Source organism: Fonsecaea pedrosoi, assembly GCF_000835455.1.
Source record: "Fonsecaea pedrosoi CBS 271.37 unplaced genomic scaffold supercont1.3, whole genome shotgun sequence".
Taxonomy (NCBI): domain Eukaryota; kingdom Fungi; phylum Ascomycota; class Eurotiomycetes; order Chaetothyriales; family Herpotrichiellaceae; genus Fonsecaea; species Fonsecaea pedrosoi.
The window spans coordinates 530,812-556,382 of NW_013550613.1; the positions used below are offsets into that span (position 1 = coordinate 530,812).

The 25,571-nt window shown below is 52.5% G+C and overlaps 7 protein-coding genes across 7 annotated transcripts; 3 read left to right on the forward strand and 4 right to left on the reverse strand.

Moving 5' to 3' along the window:
• Positions 1-41: 41 nt before the first annotated feature.
• Z517_04072 (uncharacterized protein) lies at positions 42-551 on the reverse strand (the record flags this gene model as incomplete). The annotated part of the gene is made up of 1 exon (XM_013429403.1): positions 42-551. One exon carries the CDS (start codon positions 549-551, stop codon positions 42-44), a length of 510 nt encoding a protein of 169 aa, XP_013284857.1.
• Positions 552-1,179: 628 nt separating this feature from the next.
• On the forward strand, positions 1,180-1,650 carry Z517_04073 (uncharacterized protein; the record flags this gene model as incomplete). The annotated part of the gene is made up of 1 exon (XM_013429404.1): positions 1,180-1,650. The coding sequence occupies one exon, from the start codon at positions 1,180-1,182 to the stop codon at positions 1,648-1,650; it is 471 nt and encodes a 156-aa protein (XP_013284858.1).
• A 1,244-nt stretch (positions 1,651-2,894) lies between these two features.
• On the reverse strand, positions 2,895-4,429 carry Z517_04074 (uncharacterized protein; the record flags this gene model as incomplete). The annotated part of the gene is made up of 2 exons (XM_013429405.1): positions 2,895-3,397; positions 3,451-4,429. The coding sequence occupies 2 exons, from the start codon at positions 4,427-4,429 to the stop codon at positions 2,895-2,897; spliced, it is 1,482 nt and encodes a 493-aa protein (XP_013284859.1).
• Positions 4,430-5,209: 780 nt separating this feature from the next.
• Z517_04075 (uncharacterized protein) lies at positions 5,210-6,835 on the reverse strand (the record flags this gene model as incomplete). Its single annotated transcript, XM_013429406.1, has 1 exon — positions 5,210-6,835. The coding sequence occupies one exon, from the start codon at positions 6,833-6,835 to the stop codon at positions 5,210-5,212; it is 1,626 nt and encodes a 541-aa protein (XP_013284860.1).
• A 7,628-nt stretch (positions 6,836-14,463) lies between these two features.
• Z517_04076 (uncharacterized protein) lies at positions 14,464-17,392 on the forward strand (the record flags this gene model as incomplete). The annotated part of the gene is made up of 2 exons (XM_013429407.1): positions 14,464-15,124; positions 15,183-17,392. The coding sequence occupies 2 exons, from the start codon at positions 14,464-14,466 to the stop codon at positions 17,390-17,392; spliced, it is 2,871 nt and encodes a 956-aa protein (XP_013284861.1).
• Positions 17,393-19,376: 1,984 nt separating this feature from the next.
• Positions 19,377-21,258, reverse strand: Z517_04077 (uncharacterized protein; the record flags this gene model as incomplete). Its single annotated transcript, XM_013429408.1, has 2 exons — positions 19,377-20,517; positions 20,570-21,258. 2 exons carry the CDS (start codon positions 21,256-21,258, stop codon positions 19,377-19,379), a joined length of 1,830 nt encoding a protein of 609 aa, XP_013284862.1.
• A 1,068-nt stretch (positions 21,259-22,326) lies between these two features.
• Positions 22,327-24,936, forward strand: Z517_04078 (uncharacterized protein; the record flags this gene model as incomplete). The annotated part of the gene is made up of 2 exons (XM_013429409.1): positions 22,327-24,186; positions 24,277-24,936. 2 exons carry the CDS (start codon positions 22,327-22,329, stop codon positions 24,934-24,936), a joined length of 2,520 nt encoding a protein of 839 aa, XP_013284863.1.
• Between the last annotated feature and the right edge of the window lie 635 nt (positions 24,937-25,571).

A 25,571-nucleotide genomic window follows, 5' to 3' on the forward strand; every position in this document is an offset into this window, starting at 1 on the left:
GTAACGACCTCAAAAGCCCATGAATTAAACCTGCCTTGAGGTTAGGACCACAGGTCGGGCTGATAATCTGCTGTGAGTCTCGAGTCCTCGCCGAAACGCGCTTGCCAGGAGCCAAAGCCGCCCTCCAGCACACAGACTTCCTGCGAAGAAGACGGCTCCGGCTGCTGCTGCTGCTCGCCCTCTTCCGTCTTGTCTTCTCCCGCCTTCTCCTCTGATTGTGCCTGCTCGCGGGCTTCTTTTGCGTCCGCCCTCTGCTTCGCTCTCGCGTAGGCCAAGGCTGCCTTCGGCCCTCTCTGTTGACTCAACATGCAGTGGAAGATCACCTTTTCCTTGTCCTTCAGCGTGCGCAGCAGCTCGGGCATCCGCACATCCAGCTGGTTCAGGGGCACCCAAGTGCTACCGTGGATGTTGCCCCCGATGTGGTCCGAGTCACGGACATCTATTATGGCGATCTTGGCCTTCTCTGTAGGATCGAGGAGGAGGTTGCCAAGGGTCGCGGGCGGGATGTACTTGAGGGAGGAGAGCGTGATCAGGTTGGAGTTGGAAGACATACTGCGGGGCCAGGGAAGGGGAGTAGAACGTCGTTTGAGAGCTTGTGGCAGACGGAAAGCATAAAGGCACATGCTCTGGCTGTTCATCAATGTATCCTGTGTCTAGGTGCCTCGTGTACCTATGTGGAGGAGTGCATGTGGAGGCATCGCACTTGGATGTCTCCAGCGAGATCTCGGTCCGCAGAAACTCGAACATCATTGGCTGGGAATTCTGCCACACCAAGCTCTGAGATTGCAGCACTTGTTTCAATTGAACGTGTCTGTCGACACATTTCATCACCAGGATACTCTACTCCTCCCGCTCTTGTTTCCTCGCAGCTATTGAAGCGTGCATGGTGTCACTCTCTTGTACTCTCTTGCTCGCGCCGCCGTGAGGATGAAGGCGTCTCCTTCGCTTCAAAGTTGTGCACGGTGTGCATTAACCCCCCAGAGATTATCACCACGCCTCTTCACCTCCTCGAGCTACTCGAGGTCAACGATCCACGATGTCATCCGGCCTGTTCTGCAGAGACACTCTAGGCAGCTCTGTTCTACAGCTCCCAGATCTCAAGACTCGCCTTCTCCTTCATCGAAGTCGAACCCGAAGCCTTCAAGGGCGAGGAACAGCAACAATCCCGCTCCCCACGCAATGAGAAACCAGCTCATGGACCTGATCCGGGAGACCCGCGCACCGGAGCCCAAGAGGAAAGAAACCGTCGCCTCACGCTGGGACCAATTGCTGGGGAATGCTCGGACCCAGAACAACGCGGCGCAGCGGTCATCACCGGAAAACAGCGCCACGACCTCGACCTCGACGCTCCTGTCCGACCTGCACGAAGATATCTACTCGTCGTCTCTGCCACCCATCACGCTGCGTCTGCGCCCCACGCTGGGCCGCACCGTCGACGGCATCTACGGTGATCCGACGCGCGGCTTTCGCCTGCTCGAGCGCAAATGCCACGAGAACAACGTCAAGTCTGACATGAGGAGCCAGGAGAAGCACGTCCGCAGGGGCCAGCGGAGGAAGAACATTCGCATTCTGCGGTGGCGCAAGCTGTTCATGGAAGGGTTCCGGAGTGAGTTGGGCACGATCCGGAAGATGAGGAAGCAGGGATGGTAAAAAGACAGAGGGGGAAAGGGAAAACAACAGACCAAAGATATAGATCCGAGATCAGGGATGAGGTCGGTGCTTCCGTACACCTCTGATTTCTTCTTGCCGGCGGACATGGAGGGAGGAGAGGTCCGTCGTCGTCGAAAAGGCAGATATAAAGTCGATTTTTGTCTCGTTGCTATGAGACAGATACCTCCGCGCAGTGATCTGTGTCTGCTCAGTGTCATTACATGTAGTAATAGAATACATCCACCGACTCGAGCTTCAAGGGAAAGCAATGTAAAGGGAACGACAAAACACGACACGACACGATCTCTCTTTGGCCCTCCCTTGTATCTTTGTCTTGCGTCCTTGTCTCTACACCTTTGCATCTTTACCCCCTTGCAACTCCTTGGTGCCCCAAGTCCCATCGCTGAACGACTGCCTTCCTACCTACCTACCTACCTACCTGCTTGCTTGCTGACCTGCACGCTTCTCGCCTAGTAGAGTACATCCCTTCACGGGTACTACCTTCGATGTACTACCCCTCTCGACGTGCTTGTCGCTTGCAGCTTTTACCGTTTGTGGTTTCACTACGGCTTCTACCGCCAATGTACATACCAACCTACACAGGTACCTAGGGTAGTCGAATTAATTTTGCGTTGCAAAGCCAGACAAGTTCTTAGCAACTGAATACGAAACTGGATAACAAGAGTTTTCTATGTATCGCTGGATTCAGTCGAAGAGACTGTGCAGCCCCAGCACCAGCCACTTCAATGCCTATTAAAGATACATTCGTCCTGCCTGCCTCTGGTTATCCAATGTTTCTTTCCGAGTGAACCCTGTTATTGTGAGGGAGCCCAAAAAGTGCCTGCGCAACAAAACAATATCCCTAGCACACGTTGCGCACTGGGCGTAATAATATGTATGTCTCCACCAATTTTGGGGGTTTTCGATTGCCGAAATGAAGCCGATAAGAAGGAAAAAGGAAGACAGAAGCACTTTTCTTGTAAAAGGAGCCTCCCACCCTCCGTGACTCAAAAGAATAAGAAGAGTTGCTAATCAACCACGAGGTCGACGCTTCTTGCACGCATCGGTCGGTCCTAGGCATCACGATACCGAAATCCATCGGAATTCTTGCCCCTTTGCAGGGCCCAAGCTACAATTCGTTGACAAGGCTGATTAAAGGTTTGTCGACGGCGTCCCTGAACGGGTTGGTGGCTCCCTCTCTCAACCACCGTTCTCACATCAACTGTCGTTGTTTTCCGCGTTGTTCAGTAGGGCTTCCTAGCCAGCTTCGCAATCTGCATGAGATCGCACGGGACATCCATGACGGCGTTGGCCTGGAGTGTCTTGTACCGCAACTGCATTTGCTCTAGCTTGTGCTTGATCTCGTCGTCCTCGGGGTATTTGGCCACGGCAGAGCTGAGCACGTTGAGTTGCGCCGGGAGCGAAGTGACCGCGGGCGACTGTTTATCGTACCACTGCAGGAATTCCATAATCTCGGAGTCAATCACGGTGGTTTTGCCGCTGACAACCTGCTTGCACTCGGGCTGCACGCAGAATGATTGAAAGCCACGTACCGCGTCGCCCTTTTGCGCCTCGTGTCGGAGCCACAGGATGCAGCGGTGGCAGTACAGATGCAGGCAGTTGAGGACTCGGACGTCGCGCTTGATGGCCTGACAACGGGAGCATTTGAGGATTGCGCCTATGTCTTGGCCACTCTGATGTAGTTGTTCGAGACGCTTCATGAACAAGACAAAAGTGTGGGCAATGGCTTTTTCTTTTGGTTAGTCTTGCCAACCGGAAACATGTACTGTGGTGGCTTACCTGGCTCCTTGCCGATTCTGGCCTTCTTGCCTGCCTTTACTGGGCCTGGAGGGCTGTCATTGTTGTCCGTGGACTCTCTGCCACGCTTCACGCCCAGCGATGCCATAGCACCTGCCGCAGGAGCGGGCTTGATGCGGGCCACCGGGGCTTTGCTCAAGGACTCTAGAAGTCCGGGGAAATTCTTTTGGAGAGCTGACATGCCGTGTGCGACGATGTTTCCCTGATCTGCCAGGGGAACCACAGTGACTGCAGCTGACATGGGGATAGGGCCAGGGAGATCGTTCAGGGCTGATGCAGAGCGGGTCGGTAGAGCAGCATGTTCATCCTGTTCGGACGAACCATCCTCGGACTTGATGGAGGGTGATTGTGAACGCAATGAGATGACCGTTGAATCTCTAATGGCCCGAGTGCTTGCCTTCTCAGCGCCTGCGGGCCCGAGGGGGGCCAAGTATGGATCGATCGGGCCAGGCAAGGCAGAGGTGAGGCTAGGATGAACAGGAGGATTTTGACGCTCTTGGTCTTTGACCTGGCTGTACTCGACGAGACGGACGGCGACATGGTGCGCAAAGTGATAGGGATCGCCGCTCAACTCGTTCAAGACGGCCATGAGGAGGAGGTTGTTTTCGGAAATTGTGCCTTGGTTCTTGCTGATGGCCTCGACGGCACCCTTCAAATGCGAGTTGAGCTGCATCTGAGTGCAGATACCGTCGATGACAAGGTCATTCGCAATGACACCGCGTTGAAAGTCGGGCTGGCTTTGCGAACGATGTTCCTTGAACAACCTCTGGTCAAGTTCATTCATGATGCGACGGATTTGGTTGTCGTTGAAGGTGGTTCTCTCGTGGACGCTTCGGAGCTGGTATTCGAGGCCGATCCGTTCGGCTTGGAGGGCCTGCGCTGTGTCGCTGAGCTGGTGGAGTTGTTGTCGGAGGTCTTTGGCAGTCGGTCGACGGAGGAGTGGCAGTGTTGGAGGAGGCATCTTGGGAACAACGCGAGAAATCATAGTCACAACGGTGGATTGTTCACAACAAACACCCCCCCTCCCCAGGTGGTTACTTGGCGCTGCCTCTCGCTCTCTCATTCTCTCTTTCACTTTCTACTCGGCGGACTCTCACTCCATCACTCACTCTCTCCTCTCTTTTCCTTTTAGGCGGCCGAAGTCTACACGCCGTGAATGTCTCACCTGCATGAAGCGGCGGGCGGTGACCACACACCCACCAGGTGTCCTCAGAAAGGGAAGGAAACGTATTCACTATTCACGTGGGAGGCGCCCTTTGATCTTTGCAAAATGTTCTTTACGACGGCGGTGACTGTGACTGCGCCAGATGTGCGCAGCGGAGGCCTGGGTCCCGTCCTAGAGCTGCCTCTATCCAGGTCTGGTGTGTGACGGGATCCAGGACATCACCAAACATACTTAAAGAAGGTAAAGAAAAAGAAAGACTGCAAAAGAAACTACGGACGGGCATATATAAGAAAGCATGAGTCTCTGGCAAGTGGCTCGTTGTTCACTATATAGCAATATATCTATGGTAATGGTGACAGGACCTCATCACTACAATGGCAACCCCTGTATAAGATGCATAATGCTGTAGACTGACCATGGGTATCGGGACTTAAGACGGGTGGACATTGCGCCCACCTTGGATACAATGCCACCCCAAACGAGAGACAATCCCTGGCATCTCACATAGTTCCCTGAAGACTTCCGCGTTCAAATCCTGGACGAGGAACGTTGCTTACTATTCCACCGCCGTACGGATCAAGGATCAGCATCCTTCATGTCCGATTTGAATCTTTCGATCGCTCTCTGCTTGGTCTCGTGCCAGTCGACGTACGGCTTGGGATACCCCAGATTTTCAAACTCTTGCGGATCCAGCCGATGGTATGGGTCGAAGATCGCTTTCCCCTTCACATCCTTCAACTCCGGGATCCACTTGCGGATATATTCCCCCTCGGGATCGTTCCTCTCAGCCTGGCTAACCGGATTGAAGACGGTGTAGCTAGGTTCCCAGCCTTGGGTGTTGTTGCTCAGATCCCAATCGATCAATGTCTCCGCAAAGTAGCGCTCTCCCCGCCGATAGTCGATGAGCAGATTGCAGTACAGGTAGCTCGAAACGTTCATGCGTAGGCGATTATGCATGTAAGCCTCGTGGTTGATCTGTCGCATACCAGCGTCCACAAAGGGGACACCAAGGGTGCCCTCTTCCCAGCGTTTATACCCTTCTTCATCTTCCTCCCAGTGCACAAAATCAAACTTTAGATTCTGCGGGAGATTCATGGACGTGTGAGGAGTTTCGAGCAGCGTCTGTCGATACAGCTCCCTGAAAACGAGTTCACGGACCCAGCCAGACATTCCTGGATCGCAGCCTTCCTTGGAGAAATTTGTCGAATTTTTATTCCGCTTGCTGACTGCGCTGAGGGTCTCACGAACGGACAGCACCCCGGCGCTGAAATACGCAGAGAGGCGCGACGTGGAGTCCTTGGCTGGATTGGAGCGCGTTGCGGCATAGTCGGCCATCTTGTCGTCAAGGAAGTGATTCAATCGTTTCACAGCAGCATCATGACCTGCAGGCCAGAGTTCACGAATCCGTTTCCTCTCCTCATCACTAGCGAATTGCTTTTCCTTGGGTGGGCTGGGCACGGAACAGTCAAAAAACTGCTTCAGGTCTTTCTTTGATTCCGCCGAGTTCTTGGAAGGCGCAGGGACCGTGTCGACCAGACCGGGATTTGCCTTGACTTCAGCGAGCCAGGCCCGGTGATACGGCGTGAATACCTTCATGGCCTTCCCACTGTCTGTGAGTATGGTGCCTGGTTCCACGACGGTCTGGTCATGATGCAGAGAGAGATGAAACCCCTTGGATTTGGAGTTCCCCGCAGTGGCCTCCTTAAAGACCCGAATGTCGCGGCGCAGTTCATCAATTTCGTACTCGTAGTTGGCAAACACATGCGTGATGTCATTCTCGCGAACGAAGTTGGCAATGGTCGGAACGATCTCGTCACGTTCACTGGCTTCCAGAAAGACCAGAGGAATGTTCAACTCCTCGAGTTCTGCTTTCATCAGCGCGAGATTGTCGAAGATGAAGTCCGTTCTGGCCGGTGAAGTGCCATGCCATATGAACTCGGCTGGACAATTGACGTACGCACAGAGCAGAGGAGCCTGCGACTCTTTGGCCAATTGAGAGGCGGCATTCAGGGCTCGATTGTCGTGGATTCGCAGGTCCTTACTCCGAAACCAATGCAGGACCTTCTTGGTGCTAGCAAGAGACTCCTGGTCGTCAAGGAGAGACCTTAGTTCCTCGTAGGGAGTGTGCGCGTCAACCTCCTTCGCCCGTTTGGTGTTTGGGTGCTTTTGCTCGGGATGAGCTGGCTCGTTCCTTTTGGACATTATCGATGCTCTGGAATGTCTGGCTGTGAAGGCTGTGAAGCGTCTGAGAGATGTGAAATTAGGGTAGAGAGGAACACTGGAACTGGGGATGGGCTGTGGTCTGGAACAGCTGGCGCTGGCGGCACAGCGAGGGAGCCAAGTAGTCGTAGCAGTTCTTTTTCGGGCAAACAACCTCAAGACGTGCATGCCCAAGTCGAACGAGAAGCCGGACGAGATGACAAGAGATGCTCAAGGGGCTCAAAATATCAAGAGAGGAAAATCCATCGACCTGCCTTTGTTTGCTCCAGCCGCTCAAGCCACATTGGAATCGCATCTTGAAGTCGTGACGTAACGACAAGCACCAGACGCCGACCTCCTGCCAAGGCTCAGCCTGGACAATTGAAGTTTTCCGTAAAGGTCGAAAGAACATCAGACGGTGTCATCAAAGCATGTATTGCAATATCTTTATTCAAATTTGGGTGGTGATGATGTAGTGGCTGGGTGTAGCAAATCCCATCATGCGATTCTCGCAAGTTTAATTTGGTCAATGTACCAACTGACCTACCTACCTCATATCTCACCTACCTTGCTGTACCTCGTACTTGCAGCTCTGAAGGGCAGACACGGACTTCTCGTCAAAGAACACTCAGAGATCACAGAGCGCAACCTTCGAATCCAGGTGTAGGGTGAGCAGAGCAGGGCATTTCCCTCTGTGCCTAAACGAGGAGATTCTTTGCCATCTCACATCGGCTGCAGACTGAATCGTCAGCACGTCCAACAAGTTCATGACCTACACCATCAGCTATTGCAATACTTGACATTCATTGCGAGCAGAAAAAAGCCACTTTGTTTTATGATAACGGTCAATGAAATGCACCTGGGCAAAAGAAACCGAATGGCATCCTGGATGCTATTTCCGACTACTTGAAACCCAAAACGCTGGTAGGAACCGCACGGATTATCATGCGCCCCGAAATGTCGAGAAAACCAACAGACCGGCCCAATTCTCAGTTTCCCCCAAGCGAAGGGGGCTTGTTACTCGATTAGGACATTGGACTTTGATACCAATGGAAGGGTTTGGGCTCCTCTAACGCGAAACGGGGGAAGAGAAAACGCCGTTAACGGAGTACCGAGTTACTTGGTATTCGTACCGGGTGGGCTTTTGCGGCCAGCTTCTGGAACGAATGGATCATCAAAAAGAGTGGGCAAGCAGGCCCAGAAAGTGGGCTTGGATCTTCATTGTTTTCTGTTGCGAAGTGGGTTTTGCGGCGGCTGCATTAGCTGGTTCGCTGGTTCGCTGGTTCGCTGGTTCGTGTTCGGTTAGGTGAAGCGAAAACAAAAACTTGCACTACTTGTACAAGTACTTACTCGATACTTCTTAGAAAGTCATGGGTTGCCGGGCGATATAGGGGAGAAGGGGGGGGGGAAGGGCAGTGCATCGCTGTTCCATTCCTATTCCATCCTTTCTGAATCAAATTTTGATTTCGCATGCCAATTACTCGTGGAATCAGCTCACGAATAGTTTTATTGGTAGGGTAATCGTGAAACAACCCAAATGGGGCATATGAATGAGAATGACGGGAGCAGGCCAAACTTTTTATCATCAGTTATCATCACTTCAGAAAGTTGTTCGGTCTATCTATCTCCTTGAAAGCGCATGTACGAGGTACAATGTACCTAGGTAGGAACTTAGCTTATGTCGCCATGGTTCGCGCTATCGATGACTTACTTACCTCGTCCTGCTCATCCCTTCCCAGCCCGCACGCACCCTTGCTCGTTTCTCGTTTCTCTGTTGAATAATTATCCATCCCACTACGGCTGTGCCCCTCGGAGTCTCAGCTCGATTTCCATGCCGAACAAAGCACAGAGATATACAAGAACAAAAGTTGATCCCTTATGTAATTGGTACAAGCACGGATAATGGTTTATGGAGTATAACTCAGTTGTCAGCGTGGATAGGAATTATGCAAAACTTATGAGGCCAACCCGCCCCCTCCTCCAACTCTTCCCCCTCTTCGTCCTCATCCTCGTCCTCATCCTCCAATCCATCCTCCGTGCACCTTGCACCCAACAAACCTACTTCCGAGTAATAGTGGCATGACCTTTCGAATCCTTGGTCAGCTTGGCAGGGTCTGGTGCCGCGCTCTTTCCCCCAAGCCCAGTGCCAAACGGACAGCGAACCGGAAGAACGATTTACGACGAAGCAATATTCTTCTTTGTGGTTGTCCTGGCCCCGAGCCCTGCCCTTGACCTGACCATGCCTGACTCAGGCGAAACTGATCACAGGCACGCAAGGTCAATGGCCGACCGACCGAGTTACGAGCTACGAACTACTAAATCGGCCCAACATCGACGTTTTGTTCTTCTCTCGAACCAAAAAAAAAAAACCTTCTCGCTTTAACCTGCCTGCCACACTTGCTCTGCTCTGCTCTGCTCTGTTCAGACGCACCGGACGGCCCAGTACCAACCAGCACGAGTGACTTAGTAGTATTAGTAGTAGTGGAATAAGTTCCGGGCCAACTCGACTCCATTAATTTCATCCCTCCGCTTTGTTCCGTTAAATAACCCTTCATTACTTTGGTTTGTACTTTTATACTTTACACATTTTTGGGTTCGGCGTTTGCACGCTTCTGGTGAAATGGCCGAGAGACATAGCCTTGGAGCACGGGCCTGGGCAAAGGACAAGAACTAGGACAAGAACAAGGCTGGCAAGTATGGGTTTTCCCCAGCCAGATGGAAAGACCTACAAAGTACATACAAGCTCATAATCACAGTCAAGGGGATTACTAATTGACCGCCGTGAGACAGGTAGACTACGAGTTCGAGGTGCTACCCACTACGAGTAGGTCGGTACATTACTGCTGATGTAGGTATTGTCACTATTGCCCATACTGGAACAGGCGGATGAATCACTACATAGAAAAATGATCCCATGACCTTACGAAACTTCTGCTTGTAAAAAGTGTTTGCAAAATCCCTTCTTAGACGGCATATACGACCAGGTACTCAGTACAACATCCATCTCGACATTTCACCACATCTCCAAAGCGGGTCACGACATAGAAAGAAGGGGGTCTGCCCTTTGTGCCTCGTACGCCCTTCACCACGTGGACTGCGGAGCTCACAAAGGTGGATATCTATCCATCCTCAACGGTGGAATCCGTATCACAGGCACAAGTCAAGTTCTACCAACCCGAGGTTATACCTACTCGGAAGTGCAAGTAGACTGTTTGGGATTTTCCCGAGAAACCCCTAAAGTAGGCGTCAAATCAATGCTGAAGACCAGGAATGAATGATGAGGTGGCGATCATGGCAGATCTTTGCCTACTGCTCCGACGAACCCAAGCTGAGCATCCCTGAAAGTCGTCAATCGTCACCAAGCCAAGAAGCCCTGAATCAACTCCCAGTATCCACTTATTGCGATTTCCGGTAGGCAAAACGACACATCACGAAATGCACGACAGTCTGAACAAAGGTAGTCGGCCATGTCGGGTCACAACTGACCAAAACTACTACCACGGCGAAACACTCGCAGCTTCGGACTCGAAATGTGACAGGGATCGAGTCCCATGAAGCTCTTCTCTGTAGGAACAGAGTGTACCGCACCAATTCTCCTGCTTGTCAGCGTGGCAAATGGTCCGTAATAATTCCTTTGATGCTGATGTAGTTGTTCGGAGAGCCGCGGTGTTCCGACACGACGAAATATTGCGTTACACATAACAAATTGTGTACAAATAGGTGCAACGAGGCCTTTCACCTGATGATACGACTGTTTCTGCGCGGTCAGCAGCGTTTGCTCGTGTGTCCTTCTCAGGTAATATGATACCATGACTCGTTTCCTTTGTTTAGATTCGTACTTTACTAACGCGAAGAATCCGTAGCCAGAACGCTGGGTTCTATTTGTGACACGGTCAATGCCATTCTTGCAGACGGGCACACAGAAGGGCTGGGGCCAAGGCTAACAGGCAAGGCTTGCGAGCACAGGTTTCAAAATGGTCTTTCCCTAGTTTCAGGGTGTCCGAAAACCTGAAATGCCCAAACCTACAACAAGTAGGAACCGTGGCTGGAAGAAAATCCGAGGTTGCATCGAGCCTGAACTTGTGCTTTGTTTCCGCCAACCATGGGCTCGACGGAAATTTCAGATCCCAAGGACGAACCGGCGCTTTTTCTGCTTTTGGTCAGGTTTGCAGATTCAGTAATTAACTGGTTCGGGGATACTCTGACCTGGCCACTGGTCTGGCAATGATACGTTGAGCACCAAACACCGTGACATGCTCTGATGATCCCACCCTAAAAGGGGGGCGAAAAAGGCTCCGAGTTGCCGTCAAGGATCGAGAAGAGTGATTGGTGAGAGAAACAATATTATGACATTTGATCCCTGAACCCACTCTCACCCAGATGATCCAGATCCCGCCGAACCGCACCCGATTCTTGTCTTGCAGCGGCTTCCACCCATCATGTCCCAGGGCTTGATATAAGGTTGACCTCCAAGGCAGTAAATGCAAGCCCCGATGGACCGGATTTGGCACGCACAATCTCAGAACGCGACCAGTTCAGGGTTCGCTACACGAACCTTGACGCCTAATAGTGGCCCAGCGCCGGACAAGAGCGCCGAGTGGCGCCTGAAGCGAAGGGCCCTTGGTGAGCTGGTGAGGCGTGGCCCAGCGCCTGACCAAGCCCAAAAGAGACAGCTTACTTCTGGGAGTAGATGAGGGCGCGAGGTACACTCCGAGGTGTCTCCGTAAAGTACGAATGACTTGGACGATGAATACTGGTAGATTTGGCGGGGTTCTCCTGGCTGACAGATGTCTGATCTGTTGGTGGTTCTCACCTTGAGATGGTGGTCTGGATGATGGCGATGTAGTACTCGTATGTAGGGATACACGGGTATACCTACCTCGATCACCCCGTGGTGAGCATTGTCCTGTTGAAAGACCAAAGAGTCTTTGTTACCTGTTCCAGAAAGTCAGCCTACCTTACTTAAACTAGATACGTCGTACTCAAAGTACTTGTACAAGACGACAAGCGTCATCGCCTGACTCGGTAGCAACGAACAAATGGTAGATGCCGCCTGAAGGTCAGGCAAGACTGACCCCTGTTCGCTCCTGCCCCCCTGTCATCCCTGCCTAGCGCCTTCTCAACCTCGTCCGTGGCTGTTTCCCTCGGCCGCTTGGCACCTGTTCATCCTGTCTGTGTTTTCCGTTCATCTCCGCCAAAATGTTAAGCAAACAAGAACAACGTTCCCCCTGTATTGCCTCGTACCTACTCGTAAGAGCCATTATTATTTGTGCAGATAATAATGATGTGCGGTCCCGGATCGTATCCCCAGTTTGAAATCTCCTCACGCCGCTGCAATAATGTGCTACTCGTACATATGGGAATATCAAGCAAGGATGAAGCGAATTGAACCGCGACTTTTCATTTCATTTCGAGGCGCAAGACATGAGGCACAGTTTGAGCAGCTATTCTCGGTAAAATAATGGCGTGTTTTAACTACCTGCGTAGGCAGTTATGAGGTGCGTCCAAGCTCTTGCCGCCCTTTTAAATATTCTACGCGTGTACACACGCGCGCGCTGGGTTTGCTGCTTATGTACTCGGAGCTGTATATATTTCGTACTCTGTACAAAATCCATGTACTAGGTATGTACAAGACGATTACGACCTTCGAGGACTCGTAAACCTCGATCTAAAGTTTGTTTCAAGCCAAAAAGTAAATGCACATTCTCTCCTAAACCTCCCATGGTTGATCCGATAGTTGTGGCATAGAAATTTGTCTTTCAGGAGATTACTCGCACCCCATGTCCGCTACGGACATGGGACATGGTTTTTGTACTGGATACTCTCCTGTTTATCATGCCTCATTGTTGTATGAGTTACGGACAACAAGCTCTTGTCACCTGGCAATTGTTATTATTTGATGGCGTAAGAAAATCGCAACCTCAAAGCAAGCAACAGGGGTGGAGCAGGGGGGGCCGCGTTTGCGTACTTGGTACTTGTTCCGTACTAGGTGGTGTTGGTGGTGGTAGCCAAGTCAGTGGTAAGTATGTAGTGGTAGTAATAGCCTGGCACGCCTGGGTACGTGTTCTGAAGGGTGAAGGGTCATCCCTGTCAGGGCCCCTAGTCGTAGTCCCTCCCTCCGTACTTGTGCTGGGCTTGCATGTTACCGCCGCCACCAGCGCCCTCCCCGATCGACATTCGATGGTGGGTCATCGGATGGTCAATGGTTGGTCCGTAGCCTAAGTAGAGGTGGATCCCCACCGTCACAGCGGCTGCGCTCTGACTGAATCATTCATTTCCATTCACCACTCAGCTCATCCAACTGCGACTGGTGTTGCTGCTACTGCTACTGCTTCTGCTTCTGCTTCTGCTAACTGAACTGCGACAACCTTCTCCTACTGCTTGCTCAAATCTCTTTTCTTTTCTTCTTTGCCTACTAGTCATCCTCATCGCACCAAAACCAAGACCGAAACCCTCCTCCTACCTCTCACCTGCTCTTCTGAGCATAGCCCCGAGTCTACCTTGGCCTACCTTGGTCTTTGCCATCTCACCCGGCAATTGACCATTAGCGATTGGCCCTGTCCTCCGAAACAACAATCTCCTTCCTTGAGAGCCGGAAAAAGCCAAGCCAAGCAAAAGAAGAGCGAGGGAAAAAAAAAGGGCACCAACCCGCCTCTTGCCCGGCATCACCTCCCCGAAACAAAAATTTCTCTGACCTCTTTTCTTCGCCTCTCAAACCCTCCCTTTCGGCGAACCAACCATCGTCCTTTGCTGCCTGGACCTCCTGGACACCACCACATCATCATCATCACGTACGCCCACCCCATCATCTGCCGCCCCAACCCAAAAAAATCATCCTACGAAAAAGCTCCCCCCCCCAAGACACAAAACCTTCCCACTTCCCACTTTCTCCCACTCCCCCCTACCCACGCACGCCTATCTACCGTCTGCCCTGCCGCGCCAGAGACCCAGCAGCAAAATATCCTGCAAGTCACCGACCGGCCACTGGGGCGAAAAAGACCACAAGGGATCCAGCAGGTGACCCTCATCTTAACACTTCCCTCGTACTTTTTTTCGCGCGTTCCTCAAAACAAAAATTTCTTTCTATCCTGTACGTGACTCTCTCCCTCCCCCCTTCCCTCTATTCCACACCCAAAAAAACCCACCCACCCTACTTCCTCCACTTTACCAAACCACTCCCCTGCAATTCTCAACCTCGATCACCCGCAGCCCAGTCGTCCTGTCGCGTGTCTGGACTGCTCACAACAGCCATCCACCTTTCCACTAATCCATTTGCTGACCTTGTGTGGCTTTCCTGGTACCTTGCAGGCTTCGTTTCTCCTCAAGCCAAACTCCCAAACACCCTTGACCCGAAAAGCACCATCGAAAAAAATCTCCAAAACACGTTCTGTCCTTACTGAAGTCTTTCAGCCTCGAATCAAAAAGAGCTTCATCGATTCGACCTTCGAACAAGAGACACGACCATCCTCTTCTCCCTACGCCTTCGTCGCTACGCTTTGTCGTCCAATGGTCGATTGAGCTCGTCGACTCCACAGGTGTATTGAATTCGGGTAATGGACCCTAGGCAGTCACTGTCAAGGACAACATCGTCCAACGTTGCAACACCTCAAACCGCATACAATCCAAATAACATGGCCTCCGCATACGCTATGCCTCCGTACCAGAGTAACACGCACCTCCCTCCCATCAACTACTCCCAACTCCCGCCTGCCAACCAGAACTACATCCCCCAACAATACCGAAATGACCTGCCGCGGTACAGCTCTGCTCCCTCCACTGCACCTGTCCCGTCCCCGGCTCCTGAGAACAGATACATGGCTCCTCAAACTTCCATGGCTGGCTTGCCGCCGTCATCTGCGCTTCCACAGCCTCATAACCCGGCGCAACAGCAGCCACAGCAACAACCACCCCCACAAGCTTATCAAGGGCCACCGCAGCCGCGTCAAGCATACCCGCAGCCTCTCGCTCCTGCACCTCCGCGTCCAGATGCCCTAGCACCTGGTTATGGCCAGCCGGACAACCGCCAGACAGCGTGGTCTCAATCGGAACCTATGCCCACTATGACCACCGACGTCGGTCGCGATCCAACACGAACACATGTGGTGGGCTCTCAAGGACGAAGAGGCATTCTGCCCAGCGCACCAGGGCGTCCTCCAGTGATGCCCAACGGTGTCAATGGATCCCAGAAGAGCAGCGCAGTCCCTCAGAAGGATGCTGATGGAAAGTTCCCTTGCCCAAACTGTACAAAGACTTATCTTCATGCGAAGCACCTGAAGCGCCACATGTTGAGACGTAAGCTTCATGGATCTTCATACTCCGTACTTTTGGTATGCTAACTACTCATTTACAGACACGGGTGATCGACCGTACATGTGTGTCCTCTGCAACGATACGTTCTCCAGGAGTGACATCTTGAAGCGGCATTTCCAGAAATGCTCTGTGCGTCGCGGCAACCCAACGGGTGCGAGCCACTTGTCCAACCCTGCTGCTCATATCAAAAAGAACCAGCAGAAGGCAGCCACTGCCTCGCCAGCCAGTGCCACCACCCCAAATGCGGTGATGCCTAACCCTCCATACACTACTGCTGCCATGCCCAACACATCTGCGCCGACCACCAGTGCCCCTGCCCCTGGAATGGCGTACTCGATGCAACCCAATGGGCCGGGCGACATGCAGCGTCCAGGGCAGCCCATGCAACCCGGTTCTGGACCCGCTGGCATGGACCCCAATGCTAACAACTCATGGTCGATGCACAATGCCCAACGCAACCAAATGATGTATCACTCCAACTCTACACCTCCCGATCATTATGGCATGCAGCCCGGTGGAGGGGAGGATAAGCGCAATGTCATGCCTGGCCCTCATCACATTGGGGATGACTGGAACCACATGTTTCCATCAGGTGGCAACGAGGGATACATGAACCCCATGTTTGGAGGTTATGATCAATCCCAGAATGATGTCAAAAAGGACTATGAAACCCATGAAGGTGGATCGAATGGTTACTACATTCCCTCTACGAGCCTTGGAGCTGACGGTACGCTTGGACCCCCTCTCTGGAATCTGCATGCATCTCGGCAAGATTTGTTCCAAGCCAAGGTGAACTCGCTATTAACGTTTGTCTTCCCTGGGGGGTTACAGGAATCGCACCGAGACCCACAAAATGAGTTTTTCAGGTCCTGCCTGACCGTCGAAGCCATCCAACATTTTCTCGATCTCTTCCCGAATTTTCAAGGTCATTTCCCATGGCTTCATTTACCGACCTTTAACTTTCTCACCGCCTATGACGGCCTCATTCTTGTCATCATCTGCAGCGGGGCTGTATACTCTGACCGTGTTACCCAACCTCAAGTACGGGCTTTGATGCAACTTGTTAAATCAGGCATCGACCGTACATCTCAACTTTTGCATAATCTGGAGCCGGGAGTCGCCAGGAACCGACTGTCGATGACCGGCGAGACCGAGTTTGAAGAACTCCTGGCGCTACAAATTCTACAGAGCTTGTTCGTTTGGCACGGGGGTCCTGAGGAGAGAGCTCTTGCCCGTGCTGAAAGTAAACGAGTGCTGTACCTTGTTCGACAGCTCGGCATGTTAACTTTGGCTGGCCCAGAGGATCGTCTTAGCTACAGTTATCTTCACAACCTTCAACCAGGACAAACCGCGCAGCCGTGGCGTTGGGATTGGCGCTCCTGGGTGGAACAGGAGAAGCGGTCCCGACTGATGTTCATGGCTTTCTTGTGGGACGCCGCCATGTGTATCTACTTCAATGTGGCTCCTCAATTCTCGGCGGCTGAGATCAAACTTCCTCTTCCTTGTGACGACGCTGCCTGGGAAGCTCCAGACGCCGAAACCTGTGCCCAAGCCCTTGGCCTCCGTGGGGCTGAGGCTCAAGCCAGGATCAACGTCAATGGCTCGCTCAGATTGAAACAATTGGAAATGCATCATGCAATGAGTGCTTTGCACAGCACAACCGTAATCATGCAGCCGCGAACCACCAATGTTTATTCCAAGTTCATTCTTATCCACGCGATTCACGTGGAAATCTGGCAGGTCCAGCGCTCAAGATTTTTCTTCGGTTCCTCGGATTCCCCCATGACACGCCTCAAAAAGCCAAAAGTATCACCAGAGGACGCAAACATCATGTACAAATCGATCAATTCTGCTCTTGCCCGGTGGAAGCAAGCCTGGGACCAGGATCTTGCACTACAATACCCTGCCGGAAATGGTAACCACGCTCCGAAGCGTATTGGCTTCTGTCGGGATGGCGTTCACTTCTACTGGCTAGCGCGTGCATTCATGCAGCCAAACCGAACTCGCGACTGGCAACTTGCTGCAGATGATCGACTTCGACAAGTGCTCCATGGCTTGAAGAAAGCCAGAGAATGGAGTCGAACCGATGGTGCTCAACGAGGCGAAGAACCTGGCAGTGTGGCCTATATTGATGAAAACTATGCACACGAAACCCTGGAGCTGGACATGAAGCAGCTTTTCCGACCGCTTCACACCCTGAGCGACAGCCCAGTGCCCGCCGGACAGTCATATCCTACTGAATATCGATGATGCAGTCAGCATTTCTTCAGCTCAATACCGGTTCGACGACTGGCCATGTTACCCTGTTTTCCAAACTGTCGCTACGCGCGGACGGTTTTTGCCTCTCGAGCACACAGCCAGAATTCAGCTCGGGCTCTTGGCCGGTTGCTTTTTTTTATGTCTTTTCTATCGAAACTTTAATACATATAGATCAGTGTGCCTGTACCTGGGATTATTGCTCGTGGCGACGGTTGCAGCTTTGCAGCACCATCCAGGGCTGGCCATAAATTCACCTGCATGGAAACGGCGCGAATGGACTGCATCTTCAGACTACGAAACCCGATGGCGCGAGTTTCAGTGCCTACACCTCGGAGTGTCCAGTCAACACGGTGGGGAAACATTCAATAGACGGTCGGCGAAATTGAAGGCAATTTGCACGGCGGAACATTTCTATTTGACCACGTTCAATGATAACGATAGGGAGGCTTTTGACGGTAGCGCTGAACAACAAGAAGGTCGGTGAATGCTTGTTTATGGGAAAGACCTGGAAGGTTTGAGAAAGATCGTGATGGATTGTTGTGTTTATGCTGCGTCGACGCCAGCTGGGCCTCCAACAAACATTTCAATGGGTGGTTCCGGATCTGGGTGTTTTTATGGCGTTTTTCGGGGGAACTTGCATCGTACGGTCGTTTCAGCATCCTGCGAAACGGGGAACATATTTCTAAAGGATAAAATCAAAGTCAAGGGGGTCCAACCCCTGGGAATGGTGGGTGATATGGGTTGCATGGAGCTGGTACCACGGGTTCTAGCATTCTACGGTCGGAGGCACGGTTCTGCCTGTTACGATCGAGGCTCCTGGCTGAGGGACGACATGGGGATAGTTGGGGTTGTGCTCGCGAGGGCCACGGACGAGATGGGCTGCGTCGATTGACAAAGGTGACGACAGCCGACACTGTGATTGACCAGGTTGCAAAAGGGGATTGTTTAGTATTCGCGCGACACATAGATAGAGAGGACCAAAGATCCGTAACGCAAATGAATCCAATGGCATTTCTGACCTTTCGGACCAGCCCTGCTGTGCTCATCCTCGTGTACGGATTCAGCGTCTATCGGGCTGATATGACGCCGGGATGCATCGATGAAGGTCCTATTTAGCGTTCTTGCTCGTATCCTGTAAGTGGGTTCGACTACTCGGTACTCGTCGACAGTCAACTTTCGACAGTGGATCAGTTTTGAGATCCCAAACTCGATCGTGAGACTGGCGGCCCACTTTTGTCCCTTGACGAGTACCAATGTATGTGCTAAGATACGAAGACTCGGCGGCAATGTGGAGGCTCAAAGGGTGGAGGGTTTTGAGAAGTGGAGGTTTTGATGAGTGGATGAGTGAGTGGAGGAGTAGTGGATGCCGTGGGTACCTACCTACATACCTACCGAGTACACCCCCAGACACCCTTGGACAACCCCAAAGCAAGCCCCAGGCATCCGCGCCAGATCTGGAACCACTACGAGGGATTTCGCACTAGGTGTTATGCATGTCCCGAGTACAAATACGAGAATCTGGTGACACACGAAACTCCAGTACGAGGTACTCTAAATAACTTGCTAACCTAGGTAGGTAGGTAGGTAGGTGTGTAGGCATCTATCTACCTTGGGTCGGTATGCATATATATATGTATGTGTAGATACCTTGGGTACATAGGTACTCTCCACACCCAACCTTCTAGCTTACCTATATATGTATGCATACGAGTGGGGTATTTGTTTGCCTGCTCAAAATACTGTATGGGGTATGGAGTGGATACGGAGTACTGTACTCGCAGACTCGGTACTAGTGCTCGGTACTCGCTTACTCACTCGTCTGTCCATAGGTAGGTAGGTAGGTAGGTAGGTAGGTAGGTAGATAGGGAGGTATTTTCAGGATCGAGTATCGAGTTTGGCTAGGTAGATAGCTAGGTAGCAAGTAGGACACAGATCTGGAGAGCGAGGACGCACCAACTCCACAAGATCCTGATTGCTAACCCCTCCACACGCTGTCCGACCGCGTCTGCGTGAGCGAAAAGTATCCTGTGCTGGCCAGATTGACCTGGAACTCCTTGAACTTGCTGGCCTTGGCCTTCTTCTCGAACAAAATGTCCAACTCCATGTACGTTAGCCCCATTGGCTCTGGGAGACGGAACCAGCACCACACCAAACACAGCAGCGTCGTGCCGGCGAAGAAAAAACAAGACTTGCCCTTCCAGTCCCAGGCCGAGGGGTTCAGCATCCGAGGCGTGATGACGTTGGTGACGATGCTGACGACGTTGTATGCAACGCGGGCGATGACCACCGTCTTCACACGCAGGCGACTCGAGGGGATCTCAGCCACGAGGACGTAGCAGACGGGACCCACCGTGAAGTCGTACACAAATGTCAACACGATGATCAGAGATCCCAGCGCCCACGAAGTGCTGTCGCTCTCCTTGAATGTGCCGACAATGCCTGTCACAATCAGGATGACCAACGACCCGGCCAGACCCCCGAGGTACAGCGTGCGTCGGCCGATCTTGCGCATCCCAATCCAGGCTAGAACTCCCGCACAGATCGCACCCGCATACATGCCAACAGCCAGATTGAAGCTGTCGGCAGTGTCGAAGCCTGCTTGCTCGTAGAAATATGCAGCATAGCCAGTCATCGAGCTGCCACACAGGGCTTGAGTACACCACACCATGCAGCATATCTCGGTTCGTCGGAGGTCAGTCCCCTTGAAGCAGTCAAGGTATGACACACCGCCGCCATTCAGAAACTTTTCCACTTCGTTCGTGTGTTGCATCATGGCCACAGTTTTATCGGCATTGAAATCGGGGTCAGAATCCTTGGTCGTCAGACGCAACAGAGCTTTCTTTGCCTCGCCGATTTTCTCATGTCGCACTAGCCACCAAGGGCTCTCGGGTGCCAGTAGCACGCCAGCCAGGATTGGAACCGCAAATGCCCATTGCAAACCGAAGGGAATTCGATACGACCATTCAGAGTCATTGTGAACAAGACCCCGGATGACACCGACGCCGCACAGCTGGCCGATGAGCCAGCACATATTGACATTTGAAGTCAGGTAGGCTCGCAAAGCCACTGGCATCACCTCTGCCGCGTATGTCGTCGAAAGAGTCTGGAAGACACCCCTATTGTTCCGTCAACACGAGCTTGAATGTGCTGATAGTCACAGGTTCCTACCAGGGCAGACCGCAAAGTACCTGCGCTGCAAGGAGCATCTTGATATCGACAGCAAAAAAGGCAAGAAACACGAACAGGGACATCCAAATCAGAGTGCCGACCATGGTCTTGTGATAGCCAAAGCGATCAGTGAGAAAGCCATTAAACATCAACCCCAGAATTTCACCAGCGACAGCCGCATTAGTGAGACCGGATTGCCATGCCGGTGAAATCTGGTAATCTCGTTGGTCTGGTGGAGCGTGAGGGTTCAGAGGTTCGCCATAGGAGCGTCTGAATACTGGAAATGCAAAGAAAGAGTTGACCAGGGTCAAGTCATAGCCCTCCATCACGATGGTCATACTTAGGAGCAACGACCATGCGATGGCCTTTGGATACAACCGACACCCCCTCAAAAATGTCATGGCATGTTCAGCCTTTGTCGCGGCGCGAGCATCAACCGACAGATTGCGCAGGCCAGGAATGGCTGCTGAGAGCCCATGGAACAGATCATCGTTGGACCGTGTTGCGTGTATTCGATCAGTCTCCCGCTCATTCTGTGTCTTCAAAGGTTCAAGGCGGCATGACCCTGGTTGTCCAGGAACCGTGACGAACTCGAGAAACTCGGAGGGATGAGGCTTGTCGCTAGCAGCTCTGTAGATTTCGGCCTCGGAATCACCGCCACGGCCTACGGCATCGCTTGCATCGCTCATTGCCACGTAGGAAAGGAGTCGTTCCAGATCATGTTGGACCGGTTATCGGATTCGCATGCTGAGAGTCGCAACACAGGGGCACAGGGCATCACACGAAGATGAGGCGCCGTCGACGGAAAGACCAGCGGAGAAGAACAATAGAGAAAAGAGAGCAACCCAGAATTGGCAGCCGAGCAGGGGAGGTAGTGGGTTTTGGATCGGGGCTCTGCAGCATGCTGGCCGGGGCCAACAGGGCCTCCAGAGTAGATGGTGTCATTGTGCTGAAGCTTAAGCGAGGAAAATGCCGTCTGTGGTAGAGGTCATGCCCAACATGGACATGGGCGAGAACCCATTGAGGTTTGGTGATGTGGAATGATGGGTGAGGAGCAGCAGCCCCCGCAAAGGCGACTGTCCCGGACGGTTGGGGAGGGAAGATGAATTTCTGGGGGCACCAGGGGTGGTTTAGGCGAAGCGAGATGCAGCCCATTGGGTCATCTTTAGGCGGGTGGGTTGCCTTCGGCGTAATTATCTAAACACCCTTGTTGCCCAGATCCTCCAGCTGGGCCGGTCGCAAAAGAAATTAGGAGAAGAGAGATCAGATATATTAATTGCACCACCTTGCACTATATGGACTATGCAGAAATGACGAGGGCGAAACACGTCAAAGTTCTTCCAGCATTATAGACAGATCAAAGAGGGACTTTGCAGTCCTTACAACCTGGCGTGAGGTCAATGACGCCCCCTCTACCCCGGATTTCCCAGATTCTCGGGTTTAGAGGCCTTCAACAGGCAAGCCTCGGTGAAACCCAGGTTCCACTTATCACCAAAGTGCTAGATGGTGGCTTGGATGCGAGTGGTTGAAAATGCTGCCATGCGTGACAGCCGAGTTTTGACAAGATGTCCCAGATTTCGCCAGGAACTCTCTAAAAACATACTGTCTGACAGCATCAACGGCTCTTCCTTACATCAACCTGACACGCTCTAGCCTGCGCTCTCACAATGGTAACTATACCGACGCGTAGCGCGTCGAGTTGCGGAATTATTCCTGATCTGTTGCGACGTCGAGTCAAAGAAACCCATTGACAAGCCATGGAACATTTGGACGCCTCCCCCCGTGCTTCGAAGCGACGTCGAACAGCAACATATACTACAAGCAGGCGGACTGTAGCCTCATCACCTCCCGAATCTGTGCGCGAGACGGAAAGAGAGACAAAGGAGGCAACGCCTAACAACAGGGGGAGAAGAGTATTGGAACAAAGGGGACAATTGTCAGAGGACGAATCCTCCAAGGCTATCAATGGAAAGAGTACCATTGCGCCAACAGGCGAGGACAATGCTGCCGAGAGCACACCGCGAAGGGGTAGTGGCCGCAGAACAAAGGCAATAGAGGGTGTTTCAGAGCCAGTGTCGGATGTTCCCACAAATACGCACAAAAAGGGGGAAATAATCGACCAGAATCTGAAGGAAGGCAGAGAACACTCGCAGGATGGCCTTCACCTTACCATGGAAGACTCTGAACACGAGGAAGAGGAGAGCACAGCCTCGGCAAGACCGCGATCAAGTACACGCATAAGACGGCCATCTCGACGACTCCAACTAGCTACTGAAGAATCACCATTGCAAGCTTCCAAACGACCGAAGAAATCCAACGGGAAACACCCTGTCGAGTCTGTGTCATCACAGCCTGTTTCTGCGCCCGCAACAAACAGTGTCCTGTCACCACAACCGAAAGGAATCTTGACGCCCTCACGACATGGTCGCCGTGGCCAGGCGCGTAAATCGGTGGCTTTTGAGGGTTCTGTAGATGACGATCAGAGACAGATTGAGGAGCAACTCGGCTTCAAGGATATAGCTCAATCGACCAAGAAGACCGCAAAGAACCGATCGAAGCATGTCGACTCTAGCAAAGCGGCAAACCGCACAGAAGACCAGCAAGATCCCGAGGATGCTCTCGAGAACATTGATTCGCCATCAGAAAATGAGGACCCAGAAGATCAGGCATCACTTTTAGAGGAAGAGATTTTTGACATCAACGACATCATCTCCGTCTCTCAGGCCTCAGACATTCCTCCACCAGGAAATGTCACTGACGACGCTATCGGGGACGGGGATCCTCATCTCACAAATATCAAACTACATATTCTGTCTCGAATCACCGATGCACACAGCGATGACCTCTCCCTCACACCTTCGCCTGTCCCCTCCCATCTGCAAACCCAGTATGATACCCTGCATACCCTCCTCACTGCAACGGTCACGTCTGGCGAGTCCAACTCTCTACTCATACTTGGTTCCCGAGGGAGCGGAAAATCTCTCCTCGTCCGACACACCTTGAGTGACCTACGAAAAGCCTACGGCGACGATTTCCACGTCGTCAAGCTAAACGGGTTCATCCAGACCGATGACAAGCTGGCTCTCAGGGAAATATGGCGTCAACTAGGGCGGGAGATGGCTGTGCCTGAGGACGAGACGGGAGAAGTGAGCAGTTATGCCGATACGATGGCCAGTCTTTTGAGTTTGTTGAGTCACCCGGAGGAGCTGGCCGCTGATCCAGACGCCATGGCCATTGACAATACCACGGCTACAATGGACTCTGGGGGAGTAAACCGTGCGTCAAAAAGCGTCATCTTCATCCTCGATGAGTTCGACCTCTTCACCACTCATCCGCGACAGACATTGCTCTACAACCTCTTCGACATCGCTCAGGCAAGGAAGGCCCCCATCGCGGTGATCGGATGCTCGACGCGCATGGACATCGTCGACTGTTTGGAGAAGAGAGTCAAGAGTCGTTTCAGCCATCGCTGGCTGCATATCCCCGCCGTAAAGAGCCTCATTGCCTTTGAGGAAGTTGTCAGAGGTGTTCTCTGCTTGCCGGTCGACGGGAAGGACGCATTAGGAGTCACGAAGGAAGACTTGGATAGGAGACAGAAATGGAACGACTACATCAAGGTCAGTCCCTGGTGCTGCATCCCCTCCAGAAGCCCGTGGACGTACTAAACATGAGTGCAATCTCACTGACGTTGCCAAATCCTCTCACAGACTCAGCTCCTCCCCGCGTCATCGACACAAACAGTCATGAAGAGAATCTTCTACGCAACGAAATCCATCCCGGACATGCTGGCGGCGCTCTATATACCGATTGCCATCCTCTCCGTGCCTGCAGCGGACGATCTCGGTGTCACCGAACTCTCCAAGTCCCGCACACCCATGGGTGCCAGCACAACGAGCTCGCCGCCATCGCTGCTGGATCTGCTCCCGCAGCTACCCATCCTTCATTTATCCCTCCTCGTCTCTGGCGCACGTCTCGAGACAATCTACGACGTCACAATGGCGAACTTCACGCTCGTCCACAAGCAATATGCCGAGTTGCTCGCCCGCTCCAAGCTCCGGCGCTCGTCGTCGTTTTCGTTCACGAAAGCCGGCGCCATCACGGGCACGGGCCTGAGATCGTGGAGCAGGGACACGGCCAGAGCCGCGTGGGAGGATCTCGCGCAGTGGCAGTACATTGTGCCGCATTCGGGGGTGGGCGCCGCCAGCGGGGCAGGAAGGCATGGGGACGAAGGCCTAGGAGGTGATGGCATATCAAGTAAAATGTTCAGGCTGGACGTGACTCTTGATGAACTTGCCTGGGCCATCAAGAAGAAGTTTGGGGCGACCTCTGCAGGTGAAACTTTGATGAAATGGTGTAAAGAGGTTTGATGCTGCTGTTCCATGGTGAAATACGCACAACCCGAAGTAGACGTCACGTACATAGACCCTCTAGTGCTGGGCCAACTCTCTGAGTCAATCTCCGGATGGAAATGCGAATGGTGGCTGCATCTCACGTATGGAAAGATGGGGGGACAAAGTGGCAATTCTTGACCGGGTAGAAAGCTCGCCCACATTCTCTGACCTTGTGTAGATTAGGGTCCAGGGCTCATCAGAGGGTGCACATCGTGCATGTCTATGGTCTGCTCATTTCCGCCGAATATTTCCAGAAAAAGCAACGAGAAGTCATTCAGTGTTGCTTCTGTGGATGGCCAAGCTAGTAGAGCCCTCGTCGTGGAAACAATGACTGCCCTCAGTGACTGAGAAGACAGGTCTGGTCCACTCCCAACAAACCAGGTCATCCCTATAACGCCCAGTCGCTGAACACCGGGAGGCAAAAGCACTTTCGAGCCAACACCTAAATTTGTTCCCTGGTTCAGGCGCCATCACTGTCTCTAAAACGGGGACTTCTGTTGTGACGTGGCCTCGCTGGCAGTGTATTGCAGAAGATCTAGAGGCTTGGATTTGATGATATTGTTGATGGGGGAGAGGATCGCTGCATTAGCATCCCTCTGGTGAGACCGGTG